At 42.6% G+C, this 17,907-nt stretch overlaps 1 protein-coding gene across 4 annotated transcripts in view; it reads right to left on the bottom strand.

Annotated features, from left to right (window-relative positions):
- Positions 1-17,907, bottom strand: part of ZNF653 (zinc finger protein 653) — a 32,154-nt gene that overhangs the window by 9,559 nt on the left and 4,688 nt on the right. For all 4 annotated transcript variants that reach the window (XM_039347530.1, XM_039347533.1, XM_039347532.1 and 1 more), the window contains one exon: positions 13,723-13,938. In XM_039347530.1, coding sequence (XP_039203464.1) covers positions 13,723-13,938 — 216 coding nt within the window. The remainder of the gene's footprint in view (positions 1-13,722; positions 13,939-17,907) is intronic.

The raw sequence follows: 17,907 nt of genomic DNA, 5'->3' as shown, positions 1-17,907 counted from the left end.
AATGGCTGCAGCCATGCTCATTTGTAGAGCTGACAGTCGGCCCCTCTTAAAAAGAAAGAGTCTCCTGCAGGAGAAATAAAAAGCAAGTTAAGTATTTCCTCGAGGTTTGTGAGGGTATTTATCGTAAAACTTTTTTATTAACCTGTTCGCTTTCACATTGGTACATTTCACCAATGTAGCTTCTGACAGGAGATAACCTTTCCACTGCACTTTCCCTTGTACGACCTAGAATCAAGAATTCGTTTTATTTCATAATGTGTCTCTCCCTCTATCACTATGGACCCGGCGGCTTCTTTGGAATAGGTCTTAAAGAGGATTCAGACACAGGTTTCAGCAGATTACAATGAAACACAGGGTGAACTTTTCCCAACAGTCATGGAAGTTTCAATTCCACTGTAACAGGGTTTATGATTTTTGTGATGGGAACTTTGGCCCCAATTTTCTGATGGGTAGCTTTAACCTTAAATATTTTGTTGAAAGATAAACCAATTGCCCAACATAAAAAGGTTTTTGAGGGGAACGTCATTTGTTTGCCTGCTCCTTGTAAACCTTGGCAGCCTTGGTCAATGCTTTCTTCACATTCACCCAACCCCCCTGGAAAGATGTCACCCATTGATCCAAAGTCTGGGAAGTAGGAGGCTCTTGGGGGTACTCAGGCATAGGCACAAAATCTCGACCCATTACTATTTTAAATGGGGTGAGTCCAGTGCTACTGTGCACAGTATTGTTATAGGCTACCTCTGTGAAAGGTAGGAGGTCAGCCCAATTAGTCTGCTGGTAATTAACATAGCACCTGAGGTACTGTTCCACCACTGCATTAGCTTTTTCATCTGCACCATTTGTACTTGGATGAAAAGCTGACGAAAGCCCCTAAGTCAACCCAATCAGTTTAACAAACTTCCTCCAGAACTTTGTAGTAAACTGGACTCTCCTGACAGAAATAATCCACTTTGGGGCTCCATGGAGCCGATATATATGTTTCAAAAACGTCTTGGTTAGCTTCTGGGCAGAGGGAAGTCCTGAGCAAGCGATTAAATACTCTTGTTTGGAAAATTACAGTCCATATTACAGTGTTTCCCTTTCTCTCAGGCAACTACACTATAAAATCCATGGCTATTTCCTCAGCTACTTGTTGCAGCAATCCTGGGGGTTTCCCAGGATGTCTTTTCATTGCAGAGCAGATAGCACAGCTCCTCACATAACTCTTGACATTTCTTTTTATCCCTGGGCAGCAGAATTCCCTCCACACTAAATGCAATGTTTTCAGGAACACAAATGACCTCCCTGCTTTTCATCATGACTCTGCTGAAGGGCTTGGAGTCTGAGGCCATCTGGGAGGTATAACTAGAGCCTTTCCAGGCTAGTCCTCTCCTAAGGGTTAAAATAGATTTGTTGTCTTTGAACCAGGTATCAGTCTCTAATTGCTGCTTAAGTTCCTTCAGTAAGCGATTGTCAGGACCAGCAGGTGATCCTTATGTTTGTGATCTAGTTGTTATTTGAGAAGCAGACAGCGGCAGGGGAATAATGGAGTTACTTCCTCCCAGTGAATTTCGAACTGGGGCATTCCAGACAAGGCATCAGCCAAAACAGTATTATCCCCTGGGAAATACTTAGGTGAAGTTAAAACAATTGAAGTATTGAGCCCATCGGACCTGTTTCGGGGATAATTTGCGGGGTTTTTTCAGAGCTTTCAAATTTTTATCAGTCCATACTTCAAAAGGTATCCCCCCCCCCTTCCAAAAAATGACACGTTACTAATGCCCATCGCATCGCAAAAGCCTCCTGGTCCCAAACGGCCCATCTCCTCTCTGTGTCAGTTAGCTTCTGGGAAGTGTAAGCACAGGGTTGTAACTTCCTCCTGGTAATTTTTTTGTAACGGAACAGCACCCACAGCCACGTCACTCACATTATCTTGAATGATGAATTGCTTTTCAGGATCAGGGTGCTTGAGAACAGGTTCAGCTGCAAAGAGTCTTTTTAGATTCTCGAATGCCACTTGACATTCTAGGGACCAAGGCAATGGCTGACAAAGTCAGAGTTTCTTCCCCCCTCTCCCCATTTTTAATAAGTTGATTATTGGCATGGCGAATAATCTCGCGAAGTTGGAATTGATTGAACTTTTTTAGTCCCACTTCTTTTGTTTGTGGGACTTCCCACAAATGTTTCTTTTTGGGACTGCACGCGGTGGCGGAGAAAGAGACGAAGGACTGCGATAGACCTGGAAAGAAGGTGCCGCATGGGTCCCATCAGGGGTGCAGGGGGGGGTCTGCCAAGCATCTTACAGTATATGGAGCTGGGGAAATGGGCTGGGTGGGGGAAGCTGCCAATGCCACTGCCATGAGGCTTTGCAGAGCCCCCCGAACGGCCATGATCTCCCCTCCCCAGCCAGCCAGCCACCATGGCCGACCTACTCCTCACCTGGCCAACCAGCCTCACACTCTTCTCCTCCTCGTCCTCCGCACTCAATCAATTGCTAGAGTTTGGGTGGCTCTGCTCTGTCCGAGTTGAAGAAAGCTGCTTTCTGCTATGCTTCTGCTTTCTTCAACTCGGACCGAGCAGAGCCACCCAAGCTGCTAGCAGCCGATTGAGTACAGAGGACAAGGAGGAGGAGGAGAAGAGCGGGAGGCTGGTTGGCCAGGGTGCTCCGCGTGGGGGAGGTAGAAGGAAAAAGCAGCAGCAGGGCACTCAGCGCGGAGAAGGTAGGAGGTAAAAGCGGCGGCAGGGTGCTCCACGTGGGGGAGATAGGGCAAGAAAGCAGCAGTGGCAGGGCACTCCGCGTGGGAGGGGTAAGCAGCAGCAACAGTGGAGCGTTGGACTACTGGGGGGGAGCAGCAGGGTTTTGTGGCTCCCAGTGTTTTCTTTTCTGTGGGAAACGGGTCCAAATGGTTCTTAGTGTTTGCCGACGCCTGCCCTAAATAGTCAAAGCAGGTCTGGAGAAACTCACATTTTGAAAGCTTTGTATACAGTTTAGTCTTCAGCAGTTTCCTCAGCACCTTATGGACCAATTTAATGTGCTCTTCCATAGCCTCAGTGTAAATGAGAATGTCATCAAGATAAACCAAAACCCCTTATACAGATGATCATGGATCACCTGGTTGATTAACTGCATAAATACAGCAGGAGCTCCTTGTAGTCCAAAAGGCATCACTTTAAATTGGAAGCTTCCCAGGGGGCAATTGAAGGCAGTTTTCCATTTGTCCACCTCCTTAATCCGGACATGGTAATAAGCCTCCCTTAAATCCAACTTTGTAAAAACTTTCCCCTTTGCCAGGTGGGCTAACATGTCCTTCATTAAGAGGAGGGAGTACATATTCTCTAGGCTGACATCTACGCATAATCTCAGCAACCCATCTTTCTTTTCTTTGATCAATACAGGGGCTGCTACACAAGATTTTGCTGGTTGGACCAAGCCCCGGGCCAGGTTCTTATCAATGTACTCCCTTAACTCTTTCATCTCTCTGAGCATCATTGAGTATATTCTTGGCTCCAGGAGCTTGGCCCCAGGTAAGACTTTGATGACACAGTCCGTAGCCCTGTGAGGGGGGAGGATGTCACATTCTTTCTCACTAAACGCCTCATCTAAATCACGGTATTCGGTTGGGATAAGCTGGATTCCTGGCAGCTTCTCTACAACAGCCTTTAGTGTTTCAGGGTGTTCTTCTTGAGCCTCATTATGGTATAGTCCTTTGTATCACTGATGGTGGCAGGGGGGAAGGGACCTACCCCCAATCTTTTCTTTTCTTATAATATTTTATTAATTTTCTAATTTTACAATTAAGTATTTAAAAAGCAACATGGTGACTGGGTTAATCAATAGTTCAATAACATACATAAATCTTTAATATAAATCTCAAGTTACATGAGATATTTCCTCTTTTTTTCCCTTAATATCTACTATCTCATATTAAGCTAATACAGTTCTTATTATTATCAACTAAGTAAAAACATCTTTGTTACATTTATCAATAATTTTTAGCTTATACATATGTTAACTGTATTTGCATTCAATCCTTATATACAATCAATGTTCTGTTACTGCTTTTTTCCCAAGCTTTAATTTCCCATCAATATTCAAATTAACATTTGGTATTTATAATTTCCAAGCTTTAGGTAACCAAAGTTTCCCTTATCTCAATTTCTTCCTTTTTCCCTTTTCATAACAAAATCTAATATTCTAAATACACATCTTATCTATTTGAATAGTCTTGTTCTGTTTTCTAAAAGTTATCTATTTTCCACCATATTAAATCATTCAATTAATAATACACTATCCCCTCTAATAAATCAAAACCATTGTATGTATTGTCTGGGTATAATTATAATAATAATAATAATAATAATAATAATAATAATAATAATAATAATAATAATAATAATAATAATAATGATAATAATACCATCAAACATCCACATCTGCCTATCCCAGGTCCTGGGTAAGGACTCGATAGGTAGACAAAATGCCAAATCCAGTCTGAACATCTGGCTGACTGTACGATGATCGATAATAATAATGTTGGAAGGGACCTTGGAGGTCATTGAGTCCAACCCCCTGCTCAGGCAGGCAGGAAACCCTACACCATTTCAGACAGATGGCATTGTAAAGTAGTATTAATACTTCACATGATCTTGATTCTATCCCTGTTAATGCAGCCCAGCACTGAGTTGGCTTTTTTGGCAGCTGCAGCACACTGCTGGCTCATATTTAAGTGATTGTCCACTAGGACTCCAAGGTCCCTCTCACAGTTACTACTATTGAGCAAGGTACTTCCTATACTATACCTGTACATTTGGTTTTTCGTGCCTAATTGTAGAACCTTACTTTTTTCACCACTGAATTTCATTTTGTTAGATAGCGCCTAGTGTTCAAGTCTGTCCAGATCCTCCTGTATCTTCAGCCTGTCTTCTGGAGTGTTGGCTATTCCTGCCGGCTTGGTGTCATCTGTAAATTTGATGAGTTCCCCATCTATCCCCTCATACAAATCGTTGATGAATATGTTGAAGAGCACTGGGCCTAGAACAGAGCCCTGGGGCACCCCACTACACACTTCCCTCCTGTAGATGCAGTTCCATTGAGGACCACACGCTGAGTACGGCCAGTCAGCCACCTACGAATCCATCTGGTGGTGATGCTGTCTAACCCACTTTTTTCTATCTTATCGAGTATTAGGTTGTGATCTACTTTATCAAATGTCTTACTGAAGTCCAAGTAAATTATATCCACAGCATTCCTCTGATCCACTAAGTTTGTCACTTGGTCAAAGAATGCAATAAGGTTTGTCTGGCATGATCTGTTTTTGACAAACCCATGTTGGCTTTTAGTAGTGATTTTGTTTGCCTCTAGGTGTTCGCTGATTCGGCTTTTGATTATCTTTTCCAGAATCTTCCCAGGTATTAAGGTCAGGCTGATAGGTCTAGAATTTCCTGGATCCATTTTTTTTTTCCTTTTTTAAAGATGGGAACTACATCAGCTCTTTTCCAGTCCTCTGGTAGTTCCCCAGTGCTCCAAGATCTTTGAAAAATATAGTTCAGTGGTTCTGAGATCACATCTGCCAGTTCCTTGAGAAACTTTGAATGTAATCCATCTGGTCCTTGTGATTTGAACTTGTCTAAGTTGGACAGGTACTCACTTATCATTTTCTTGCCTATCTTAACTTGTGTTTCTATTCTGTTTTTTATGGCACTATTTTTGATAGGTTGGTCTGTTTTTTCCAGATGTAAAAAAACGAGTTAAATAGTTCTGCTTTCTCCCTATTGCTTGTCACTTTCTTGCCACTTTCGCCCACTAATGGACCAATCATTTCCTTCACTTTTTTCCTTGTTTTTTCATGTTGAAAGCAGCTTTTTTTTGTTATTTTTGACTTTGGTCGCAAGCCTTAATTCATTATGAACCTTAGCTTTCCTCACTTCATCTCTGCAGGCTTGGGCTATTTGTTGATATTCTGATTTAGTTATGTGCCCCCCTTTCCACTTTCTATACTTGTCCTTTTTATCTTTCAATTTATCAGAGAGTTCTTTATGCAGCCATGCTGGTTTCTTTTGAGAGCTGTTATTTTTCCTCTTGTGCTAGACTGGGCTTCCTCTTGTGCTAGACTGGGCTTCTATTTCCTCTTGTGCTAGACTGGGCTTCTATTATCTCGCTTTTCAGAATTTCCCAGCTTCTTGAGTTGTTTTCCCCTGGAGGATTCTCATCCATGGAATCCTTCCCATGCTCTAAGTTTATTGAAATCAGCTCTCTTGAAGTCCAAGACTCTAGTTTGACTATGTTCTTTTGCTTGTGCTTCCATAATGTTGAATTCCAATATTGCATGATCACTACCTCCCAAGGTTCCTGTGGCTTCAACACCTTCTATCATTTCATCTCTGTTAGTGAGAATTAGATCCAAAATGGCTAATCCCTAGTTCCCTTCTCTACTTTTTGGGAGACAAAGTTGTCTTCTAGGTTTGTCAGGAATCTGTTTGATCTTCCACTTGGTGCAGAATTTGTCTCCCAGTTGATGTCAGGGTAGCTAAAGTCCAATAAATCAGTAATATACATAAATCTTTTAGTTTAGGTCTAATTTTTAGAAGCTCAAATACTCCCTCTCTTTTTCTAGTAATATCTCTCATATTGGGCAAACAGAATTCTTATTTTCAACTGAGTAAAAGAAAAATTCTTGTTACATTTATCAATACTTTTTAGCCTATAAACTTTAATTTCCCATCAGTATTCAAAAAAGGGGGGAAATACTATTATTTATGATTTCCAAATATTTTATATTAGTGACCAAAATTTCCCTTATCTCAATTTCTCCCTTTTCATATCAAAGTCTATTAGTCTTGTTACACATCTTACCTATTCAATTATGTTACTTTATTTTCTAAAAATTATCTATTTTCCACCATATTCAACCCTCTAGGTAGTAATATGATATCCCCTTTAATAAATCAAAGCCATAATCTTTTTCAGCCTTACTCTGGCTTTCTTCCTTTGCCAACTAACCTTCCATGTCAGTGCCTTTGAATCATCGAATAGTTCTCCCTCTATTATTATATATATTATTTGGAATAAGAAAGACCATTTGGTTGAAGTTTTTTTGGAAGGGCTAGCCCATCTGTATTCATTAGATCGCCTCCCTGTTACTCCAATTTCCCACAATTGTCCTGATAGATTTATCTTCCCTTCAGTCTGTTCTTCTTCCTTTTCCTCAAATTTCTTCGGATTTTTGTAAAAAGTCTTTTCCATTTTCAGTGTTGCCACTCCCTTTTCTGATTTTTCCTTTGACTTGGTTTGTTGGTCAATTGGATCCATTGTCTTAGTATTTAGTTGTTCCACTTTTCCTGTTACTTTCTGCATTGTTAGTTCTTTGGTTGTAGTCAAGTTCTGGATTTGTATATTTAAGCTGGCATCTTGTTCCTTTATGTTGCATTTTATTTTGTCACAAGCTGATAGTTTCATGTACTGATTTCAACACGGAAAGGATTTTTTCCTGATCTTCATCCATATTCTCTTGATAGCATGTTAAGTTGAAGACTTTAGAACAGTGGTTCTCAACCTTTCTAATGCCGTGACCCCATAATACAGTTCCCCATGTTGTGGTGACCCCCAAGTGGGTGTGGCCACCAATAAGAGGGAGTAGGACAGCTAGGGAAAAGGGAAAAAATGGCGGACAACATGGTTTGGCGACCCCCGTGAAATGGTCGTTCGACCCCAAATGGGGTCCCGACCCACAGGTTGAGAACCACTGCTTTAGAATGAAACGTTAAAAATAGTTTTTTGTTTTTTATAGCTAGGTATGGGGTATCTATTTCACATGTTATAGGTGGCCTTCATGGTAGAAATTGTCAGGTAAGAGTTTATAATCCAAGATATTCTCTCATCTTGTATAATAACATATGTTTCTCATGTAAAGAAATAGGAAAGCAATTCCCCAAGTATAGCTCTGAAAGTCAGTAAAAGTTTACATTCATAGTTCAAACAGGCCAGATATGCCGCTGAGAAGTTCCTTCTTTGCAGCTGAGTTTTTCACAGGTGGTAACTGTCAAGGTCAAGGAAATTTTTTCTAGAGTCTGGACTTCAAGCCAAGTTTCAATAACAAACTGTAATACCATACTTTGCTACAAGATGTCATTGACACCGTTTAAAGCTTTTTAAGTCCAAAATTTTTATGATAGTTTTTCAAGTCTTATTTCTTTTTTAGATAAAAATAAACATCTCCAATAAGAAAAGGAACACTTTTAGTCCCCAAGTTTCAAAAGCATACAGTGGGGCAAAAAAGTATTTAGTCAGCCACCAATTGTGCAAGTTCTCCCACTTAAAAAGATGAGAGAGGCTGTAATTGTCATCATAGGTAGACCTCAACTATGAGAGACAAAATGAGAAAACAAATCCAGACAATCACATTGTCTGATTTGGAAAGAATTTATTTGCAAATTATGGTGGAAAATAAGTATTTGGTCACCTACAAACAAGCAAGATTTCTGGCTCTCACAGACCTGTAACTTCTTTAAGAAGCTCCTCTGTCCTCCACTCATTACCTGTATTAATGGCACCTGTTTGAACTTGTTATCAGTATAAAAGACACCTGTCCACAACCTCAAACAGTCACACTCCAAACTCCACTATGGTGAAGACCAAAGAGCTGTCAAAGGACACCAGAAACAAATTGTAAACCTGCACCAGGCTGGGAAGACTGAATCTGCAATAGGCAAGCAGCTTAGTGTGAAGAAATCAACTGTGGGAGCAATAATTAGAAAATGGAAGACATACAAGACCACTGATAATCTCCCTCGATCTGGGGCTCCACACAAGATCTCACCACGTGGGGTCAACATGATCACAAGAACGGCGAGCAAAAATCCCAGAACCACACGGGGGGACCTAGTGAATGAACTGCAGAGAGCTGGGACCAACCTAACAAAGGCAACCATCAGTAACACACTACGCCGCCAGGGACTCAGATCCTGCAGTGCCAGACGTGTCTCCCTGGTTAAGCCAGTACATGTCCGGGCCTGTCTGAAGTTTGCTAGAGAGCATTTGGATGATCCAGAAGAGGATTGGGAGAATGTCATATGGTCAGATGAAACCAAAGTAGAACTGTTTGGTAGAAACACAACTCGTCGTGTTTGGAGGAGAGAGAATGCTGAGTTGTATCCAAAGAACGCCATACCTACTGTGAAGCATGGGGGTGGCAACATCATGCTTTGGGGCTGTTTCTCTGCAAAGGGACCAGGACGACTGATCCGTGTACAGGAAAGAATGAATGGGGTCATGTATTGTGAGATTTTGAGTGCAAACCTCCTTCCATCAGCAAGGGCACTGAAGATGAAACGTGGCTGGGTCTTTCAGCATGACAATGATCCCAAACACACCGCCCGGGCAACAAAGGAGTGGCTTCGTAAGAAGCATTTCAAAGTCCTGGAGTGGCCTAGCCAGTCGCCAGATCTCAACCCCATAGAAAACCTTTGGAGGGAGTTGAAAGTCTGTGTTGCCCAGCGACAGCCCCAAAACATCTCTGCTCTAGAGGAGATCTGCATGGAGGAATGGGCCAACATACCAGCAACAATGTGTGCCAACCTCGTGAAGACTTACAGAAAACGTTTGACCTGTCATTGCCAACAAAGGATATATAACAAAATATTGAGATGAACTTTTGATATTGACCACATACTTATTTTCCACCATAATTTGCAAATAAATTCTTTCCAAATCAGACAATGTGATTGTCTGGATTTGTTTTCTCATTTTGTCTCTCATAGTTGAGGTCTACCTATGATGACAATTACAGGCCTCTCTCATCTTTTTAAGTGGGAGAACTTGCACAATTGGTGGCTGACTAAATACTTTTTTGCCCCACTGTATACATCCAATTAAATTAAAAATTTTCTTATAGTTGCTCTTTCTTAGAGGGTGAGATAGAAATTCCCTTCCCTCTCTCCTCACAGGGGGAAAAATATTTTGGGCAGCTTTTACAGGAAAAAATACTTAAACGTCTTAAAGAGAGGACCAGATCTTACCCAGTTTCATCTAGGTTGCTTTAAAGGTGCTTGGTGGTGATTTTGACTTCGGTTGTCAGCAGTTTAGTGACAGGCCATATTGCTATGGCTGGTCTTTCCCTTGCCGGTTTGGAGGGCTTTCCCGGATCAAACGGAAGGGCTGTCACCCTCCCGCTATCAAGCAGGGGTCCCCTCCTTGCCTATCGCCCCTACAGGGCGACTTTTGACCCTTTCCAGGGTCCCCCAGAGGAACAAATTCGGACGCCGAAGATAGCGCTCGCCTTCCTGCGTCTGCAGGTGCCACGATGGCAAACTGGAAGTCGGACCTACCCCCAATCTTAAATTCCTCACTCCATTCTCCCACCAGATGCTCGGGTGCCACTTGTCAAACCAGGCCAGACCCAAAATTACAGCCTCAGTCATTTTTGGGACCACCACAAAACAAATGATTTCCCAGTGCCAGCCCATTTCCAACCACACTGGTTCTGTCAGGTACGCGGCAGATGCAGATTTGGAACCCGTCAGCTTGTTCAAATCTCATGGCTAGGGGTAATAGGTCTGCCCGAATCCCCAGCTTGAGCACTGTGAGTAGATTAATTAGGCACCTGGTGCAACCTGAGTCTATTAATACATTTAAGATCATTTGGGCCCCGGTTTTGGGTACTATTATCTTGGTGGGGATGGCGAAAGGTGGGATGGGTTGACTACCATCAGATCTTCTTCGCCTTCCTCATCACTGCCATAGGGCACCGGCATCTGTAATTGCTCTGGCTGGGCTCTTGCCTCGGGCTCGGCAGGAGAGGGTTGTCCAACAGCTGAGTCCTGTCATGCCCAGTTTGTCTTATCCCTTTCTCCCCTGGGGGCTTTTTGTGGCTTAGCAGTGGCAGCCGGTGTGCTTCAGGACTGGGGACTGGGCACTCTACAGCATGGTGGCCCATTTGGCCGCATCAGTAGCATTTGACTGGAGCTCTAATTGGTGCTTGGGTGGCGCTGGTGGTTGTGGTGGCATGGGAACGTCGGCCAAAAAGGCACTTCTCCTGGGTGCGCAGTGACTTGGGTTCAGCTGTGCCTGGCTTTCTGGGGCAATCCAATTCGATGTCCAGCATCACCATCATGCTGTAACAATTGGTTAGGAAAGCCCCCAATGATGCAGGTTTGGAGTAGGTCACAGTCTAGCCCAGAGCCACTTGGACACGTTTCCCAGAGAAAACACTGGGAGCTGCAAAACTCGTGCGCATGTGTGTGCGGGGGGGAGCTTGACTGAAGAGTTTAATTAAAAAGAAATAGAGGCTGCTGTGCATGAGTTCTCTCTCTCTCCCCCCCCATCTCCCTCTCTCCAATCTTCTGCTCACCTGGCAAGCTGGCTTCACGCTGTTCTCAGACAAGCTGACACACAGTCTTATTGGGCTCTCTCCTGCCCTTGGTCTGCCAGTCCTCTTCCTCCACTCAGTGTGTGTGTGTGTGTGTGTGTGTGTGAGAGAGAGAGAGAGAGAGAGAGAGAGAGAGAGAGAGAGAGAGAGAAATGCTGCTTCCTGCTTCAACGCAGCAAAGGCAGGAGCCCTGCCCAATAAGCTTGTCAGCTTGTCCGAGAACAGCGTGAGGCCACTCTCTTTTTTACACACACACACACACACACACACACAAAGAGAGAGAGAGAGAGAGAGAGAGAGAGAGAGAGAGAGAGAGAGAGAGAGAGAGAGAGAGAGAAGTGCAAGTGCCCCTCTCTCTCTCTCTCTCTCTGCAAATGGCGGAGAAGAAGGCTCAAAGAGCCACATGCCGCTCCGGAGCTGCGGATTGCCGACCCGTGGTCTAGCCCTTGCTTGAAGTAGTTGATCAATGATCATCCCAGCTACTGCCCTAGCTGACCAGCAACTCGCCTGAATTCACAAACATATTCCTTAGCAGGTCGGCCTTTTTGCTTCAGACAATGGATTTTTTTCTCGGCCAACAGGGCTTGGGATTCGACTTCAAAATGACCTCTCAATTGTTCCACGAATAGGTTACCATTCTGCAGCTCAGGAGCCCCTTCATCATGGAGGTTGGTCACCCAGTTGGCCGCTTCCCCCTCCAAATTGACTGCCATGGCATTCACCATCTGGGCATCATCCAGATAGGCATAAGCGTAGAGAAACTAGATGAGGCCACAGTTGATTCAGGAAGAAGGATAGCTTCTCGGGGTCCCCATCAAAGGTGGGCTTGATGGGAGGCAGCTCAAATCGTGGCGGGGCTGCCTGCTCTTGCTGCTGAGCTGCTTGTTGGTCCTGGGGATGTGGCTGAACCACCCTCCGGATTTCTCTTGGCTGGGCTCCTGGATTGGCAGCCCAAGGCCACAACATCGGGCTTGCTTGGGATACAGGGCTTGACATCACAGCTGGCTGGGGAATAGGTGAGGCAGCACGAGCTCCCGCAATTGGGCTGGGACTCCAGCAAGGGGGGGGGACAGATGGGTAGCCCTTGGCATTCCCCCCACAGCGCTCACACCATCTCTTTTACCTCCAATCTGTCAAACTTCTCCTTCAGCTGCTCAAGTGAGGGGATATGGACTGCGGACTGGAACTTTCAGTTTCTGGAATCTTCTGATCGATCCCTCGCCCTTCTGGTATGCCATGGATGAAAACCCCTGGGACAGCAGTAACAGGAGTTCCTCTTCAGTGACAATAAGAGTGCTCTTGCGCTGAGGGGCAGCTTCAGCTTGATAGAGGTCCACTAGGATCATAGTTCCTCCCTGCAGTACCAGCTTCCCAGGTTGGATCAACTGGGACTTTGGCTGAGCCCCTGCCAGTGACACCTCCTTGGTGGCTGGGTTAGTTGCTTGCATAGTTTGTTATGGGAACTGTCTGGATCATTCAAAGACCTGGCATGTGGGCCTTGAGTTTGACATGTCTGGTCTGGATTGTTCAAACATCTGCACGTATCCTTGAAGGGGGGAGCAGGGCTTCACAATCTGCAGACAGATTCTTGGCATTCCATTCCCACCCCAGACGATTCAACCCCCCCCCCATTGTTGTCAAGTTGAGAACAGAGAAGAAAATAGGTGAAAAGCAAATCACTCTTGACAATGGTATTCTGCAGTCTAATTTCTTTAGTATTTGAAATCAGACAGACAAGTCAACTAGCCAAGAATACTTATTGGAAAAATAGTGTGCTACAATCAATGACTGTAAATATCAAGTCTGGAAAATAAACTATTTTCTGGTTGGCACTAGGAAATGTTCTAATGTTCTAGAAAATGTTCTAATGTGGCATTTTAAAAATCATTTAAATCTTTTTAAAAAGAACATATTATTTGTCACAAACTATCAGAACAGGCCTAGGGAAAATTATGAAAAAACACTGGTTAAAATGGTGCAATATTACATAGACATTTTAATATAAACATTTAAAGATAACATTTTACCTTACAATATTCAATCTGGAAGGAAAATAACTGAAAACCATACATACACTAATAAACTTTAGGAATTCTGGGCCATGCGTGATGTGATAATTATTTATTTCAGAAATGAATTTCTTTTCATTAATGGGTATTAGTCCATCTCCAACTTCACTGCTCTAACTTAAACTGCGTTCATGTATTTCCAAAGTTATCCCAGCTTGTCTCACTGATTTCCAAGCTCAGCTGCCTTAAAGAAAGCAGCTAGCTTATATGAGTTGCAAAAGCTACATAGAAATATTTGCTACATGTTAACTGCAAAAAAAAAAAAAAAAAGTCAGGTTGGAGTTTTAACATCCTGGACACTGTACACTTACCGTTGTCACATTCATTTTCAGAATCATTGAGTGATTTAAGTGGTGAGTGCAAGTCCTGGAAATAGCGGTGCCCTGCTTCACATTGCCAGACAGCTGTGGTGTACATCCCAAAGTTGGGATCCAGCTCAGAGAGATGAGGCTCATAAGGGCAGCGATTCTTGTGATCTTCATACCAGATGACTGTGTTCTTCAGGCAGTTCACGTTTCGCCTTCTTCCTTGGGACACGATAAGAATGGGAAGCAAACAAAACAAAATAAAGCAAAGAAACTTGGAACAGATGGCATGCTGTCTCTGAAAGCTAATGACAAAATCCATCTGTCTTTATATATTATGTAATTTTATGTTAATTATTTCTACACTTAGGAAAACAATTAACCAAATGAATTTCAGTCAAATAGAATGTAAAAGAAAAAGAAAATATACCCATTTTAGGACAGCAAAGCTGTTAAAATAAATATGGTATGCCTTAGTGTATTATCATTGTTCACAATTTTCTTTATTAATGACAATAAAGAATAGCATTTTGCATTTCATCAGAATGAATACATAAATGAAGTTTTATTCCACACTTTCCTTTGCAACATCAGCACTTTGGAATAATACAGTCATAGAATGCCTTAGCATCACATGATACTAACTAGATATATCTGGTCACTAAGCTGAATATTTACAGTATTTGACCACTTCCTGAGACCAGTTTGTACATTATGCTTTATGAGAGAGAAATACTTTGCAGGCTGAAACTTTTGTAAGAACAGTGCTGATATTTAGGTTGCTTGACCATGTATTTCTTCTCCTTTTAGAAAATCCAGTCCTTTATCCATTCTGTCCAATTTTGGACATCAGTAAGTCTTACAAACAATTGCTTTAGCTTATGCAATAAACTGTCCTATTTGGTTATATTCAGCCCTGAAAATTATATGGAGAGCAGTATTTCTCTCTCTCCCGTATCTAGTTAACTCACAAGATTTGGAAATGTCTTACAACAGAAACCAAAACCTTTGTAAATGAATAAAAAAAAAATGCTGGTTCTAGTGATTATGACAATTTAGTTCAACAGGATTTATTCCAGGATTTTTTAGGACTACAATCATATATATAGTATATTAAATGATTTTTATTAAAAGGTAAGAATATTCCTGCTATAACTGAGAATTTATACTTTGAAGTAAACAAAAAGCTTTTAAGCTCAGTAATTTCAGCTCTATATTAGGGACTACCACAAACTAAAAAAAGTACTTTTTAAAAAGGATGATAAAAGGTTATTAATTTCTTAGGCCTCCATTTCATTTTTAACAGTCATTACTCATAATGCCAATTCTAATATAGTATTTCAAGAAATTGAAATTTCAACATGAACAGGCATGTGATTTTTGATTACTGAAGGATTGTCATTACATGTTGAAAAATAACAAAATGAAATAACCTTTAATGCAGGGGTCCCCAACCCCTGGAGCTGCGGCCCACTACCGGCCATGGTGTATTTGGAACTGGGCCATGCAAGCAGCTGGCTGGCTCATGTGCGCAGCTCAACTCACATGAGCAGCAGGCTAGCGGGCATGCACCACTTGAACCACACGAAAGGCGGGCTGCTCATGCGAGTTATATGTTATATATATTATATATAATTATATATTCATTCAAATTCACTGAGATTTACTTTGCAAAGAACTGCTACCAATTTCTGTATCACTATAAAGCCATTCCAGACTTTTGTCTTGATTTTTTTATACTTTATGGCATTCTGCTTTTTAATGTTTTTTTTTTTAATTTAAAAACTGACAGCAATGGATTGTCTGCATTTTTAGAGCAGCGATTCTCAACCTATGGGTCGCGACCCCATTTGGGGTCGATCGACCATTTCACGGGGGTCGCCAAACCACACTGTCCGCCATTTTTTTCCCTTTTCCCTAGCTGTCTACTCCCTCTTATTGGCTTTCAAAAGTGCCGTTCCTGCCTCCCTCCTCTTTGCACATGCGCAGCTTTTTTCTATATAAAGTTAGGAAGTTTCAGTTTCAGAGCACGTGGTGGAAAGCGAGAGAGAAACAACCAAAAGCGGTAAGTTTCCTCTCTGGGGGAAAGGGGTTAGCAAAAGGGTGCCACGAGCTTAAAAGAAATCGCAATAAAGAGGACAGCGAGCATGCATACCGTCCACCCAAACACACACCAAGTCTTGTTGCAGCAACGTTAAGCCACGACTTACACGCCTTCTTTTAGTCTGCTTGTTCAAATACCTTCGCGATAAGCCTGCAGAATCAAAACTCCCTCTCTCTCTGGCGGCATTGAACCCACAGCAATGGTGTGTATGTGTGTGTGTGTGTTTGTTTAAACAGCAGCAACAAACAATAAAAAGTATGTGTGTGGGGGGGGAGAGGGGAGATAATGATAAAGGTGACAGACTGGGTTTTCAAGCCGATCTCTTTCGTGGTGTATCCAGCCTGACCCCATTCAGAAGAAAGGCAGGCTGCAGCCAGAAATAAACGGGGGAAAGACATCTGCACCTTTTGTTACACTCCCCGAACCCCCCCTCCCATTTCTGAGTGGCCTCTCGCGCAGATCTGGTCAGGGAGCCACACAATTCCGGGAGGCGAAAAGGGGTGCAGGGATATTTTCAGAAATGAGCAAATCCAGCGACGCCCATATTCTCCCCGGCAGATTCTACCTCTCACTGCAAGAAAACGCATTTAAAGTTTCTCTGCCCCTTTAAACCCAAGACCTGCCTCGTTTGCATACTAGAGCGCTTCCCTGATTAGCCCAGCTTAAAACCTTAAAGCTCCGGCATCACTCAAAAGCCGCTTCTCCTGACGCCAGGATCAAAGAGAAAGCTGTTTAAACTTCACCTATTATTTTCCCTCACCTCGGAAGGTAACTTAGGTTCCTCCATATCGCGTTCACCCAAGCCAAGCCACCATCTGAAAATGGGCCTCGGGTTGGGCATTGATTGCGCCTGCAGTGAGGGGGGGGGAAAGCAGGGACCGCCTTTCCTAAAAAGCCTTGCGCGCCCCCACTTTCTTTGCCGGTTTTTTTCTCCCCCCCCCATCCACCAGCTCGAGTACGTTCGCATTCCCTGAACCAAAAAAGCCGCACTCAATATATTCAGCCGAGCGGGAGGTCTGGGATCAGCGACGGGGCTGCGAGGCTGGCCATTCCCTTCTTTTCCGTGCTTCCCTTTTGGTGATTTGCACAGCAGGAAATATTATCTTTCTAATTTTATTTAGGGTAAGTTTCCAGAATCTGGCATCTGCTTTTCTGATTTAATTGCATAGTGGCTCTTTCTGTGTACGTTGTTGACTGAGTCCTAGGCCCACTCCACTTGGGGCTTATAAATAAAAGCCCTTGATCCTTTTTACCCGTCACTAATGTTCGGATCTCATCTTCAAAATGTCTTTCCCTGCAGCGAATGAAATTGATTAGCATGATGTCCTTGCTGTGATTATAGCATGGATATATGAATTTTCAGAGGTAACCAATCAACTGTGTGTAAACTTCCTCTTCATGGTCTGGATCAGGGAAAAATGGAGTTTTCCTTTGGGGAACATTATGGTGGCTAAATGAATGAAAACGGAGAAATATCTTCTACTCAACTTTGCATAAAAAGTTAAATAATCTTATGCTTGTAATATTGATGTCCTAAATGGCAATTACACTGATAGAATGTTTTATTTTCAACACTTTTTTAAAAATGTTAACAATTTTAATCATATTGTTAAACATTACTTCACTGAAATCTGCATTGAAATAATATATTGTATCAATAATTATAATAAAAGGGGGAGGAGCAAAAAATTACCATCCCATACTTTCAGTGAGAAGAAGTGTTCCCCTGCAGTGGCTAAAGAGCCTGGGGTATTATGATTTGATTCACCCAGCATCCAAAGCAAACCAACAAATCTTATCTTGGTTTTGTGGTTGTTAAACCATGATTTACTGTGGAAGCTGCTGTTATGGTTTATTCAGCTAATAGAGTTCATCAGGTGCCTGGTTCGGCATAAAGGGGAGCCCTTTGCAAGCAGCAGTGATATAGTATTACTAATGGATTTTTGTTTTTTAAGCATAGTGATAAAATCCTTTCTGGTCTGAAGGCTTGTTTTAAAGGGCTTTCTTTTTTTTTGACTTTGTTCTCTTCCAAAAGAAGCTTGTGGTGCATGGTTTACACTTGGCAACTTTTTCATCAGTAAATCTTG

The sequence above is a fragment of the Crotalus tigris genome, unplaced genomic scaffold, assembly GCF_016545835.1.
Source record: "Crotalus tigris isolate CLP2741 ecotype Arizona unplaced genomic scaffold, ASM1654583v1 scf7180000018084.670488, whole genome shotgun sequence".
Taxonomy (NCBI): Eukaryota; Metazoa; Chordata; class Lepidosauria; order Squamata; family Viperidae; genus Crotalus; species Crotalus tigris.
This window is presented reverse-complemented; position numbering and strand designations above follow the sequence as displayed.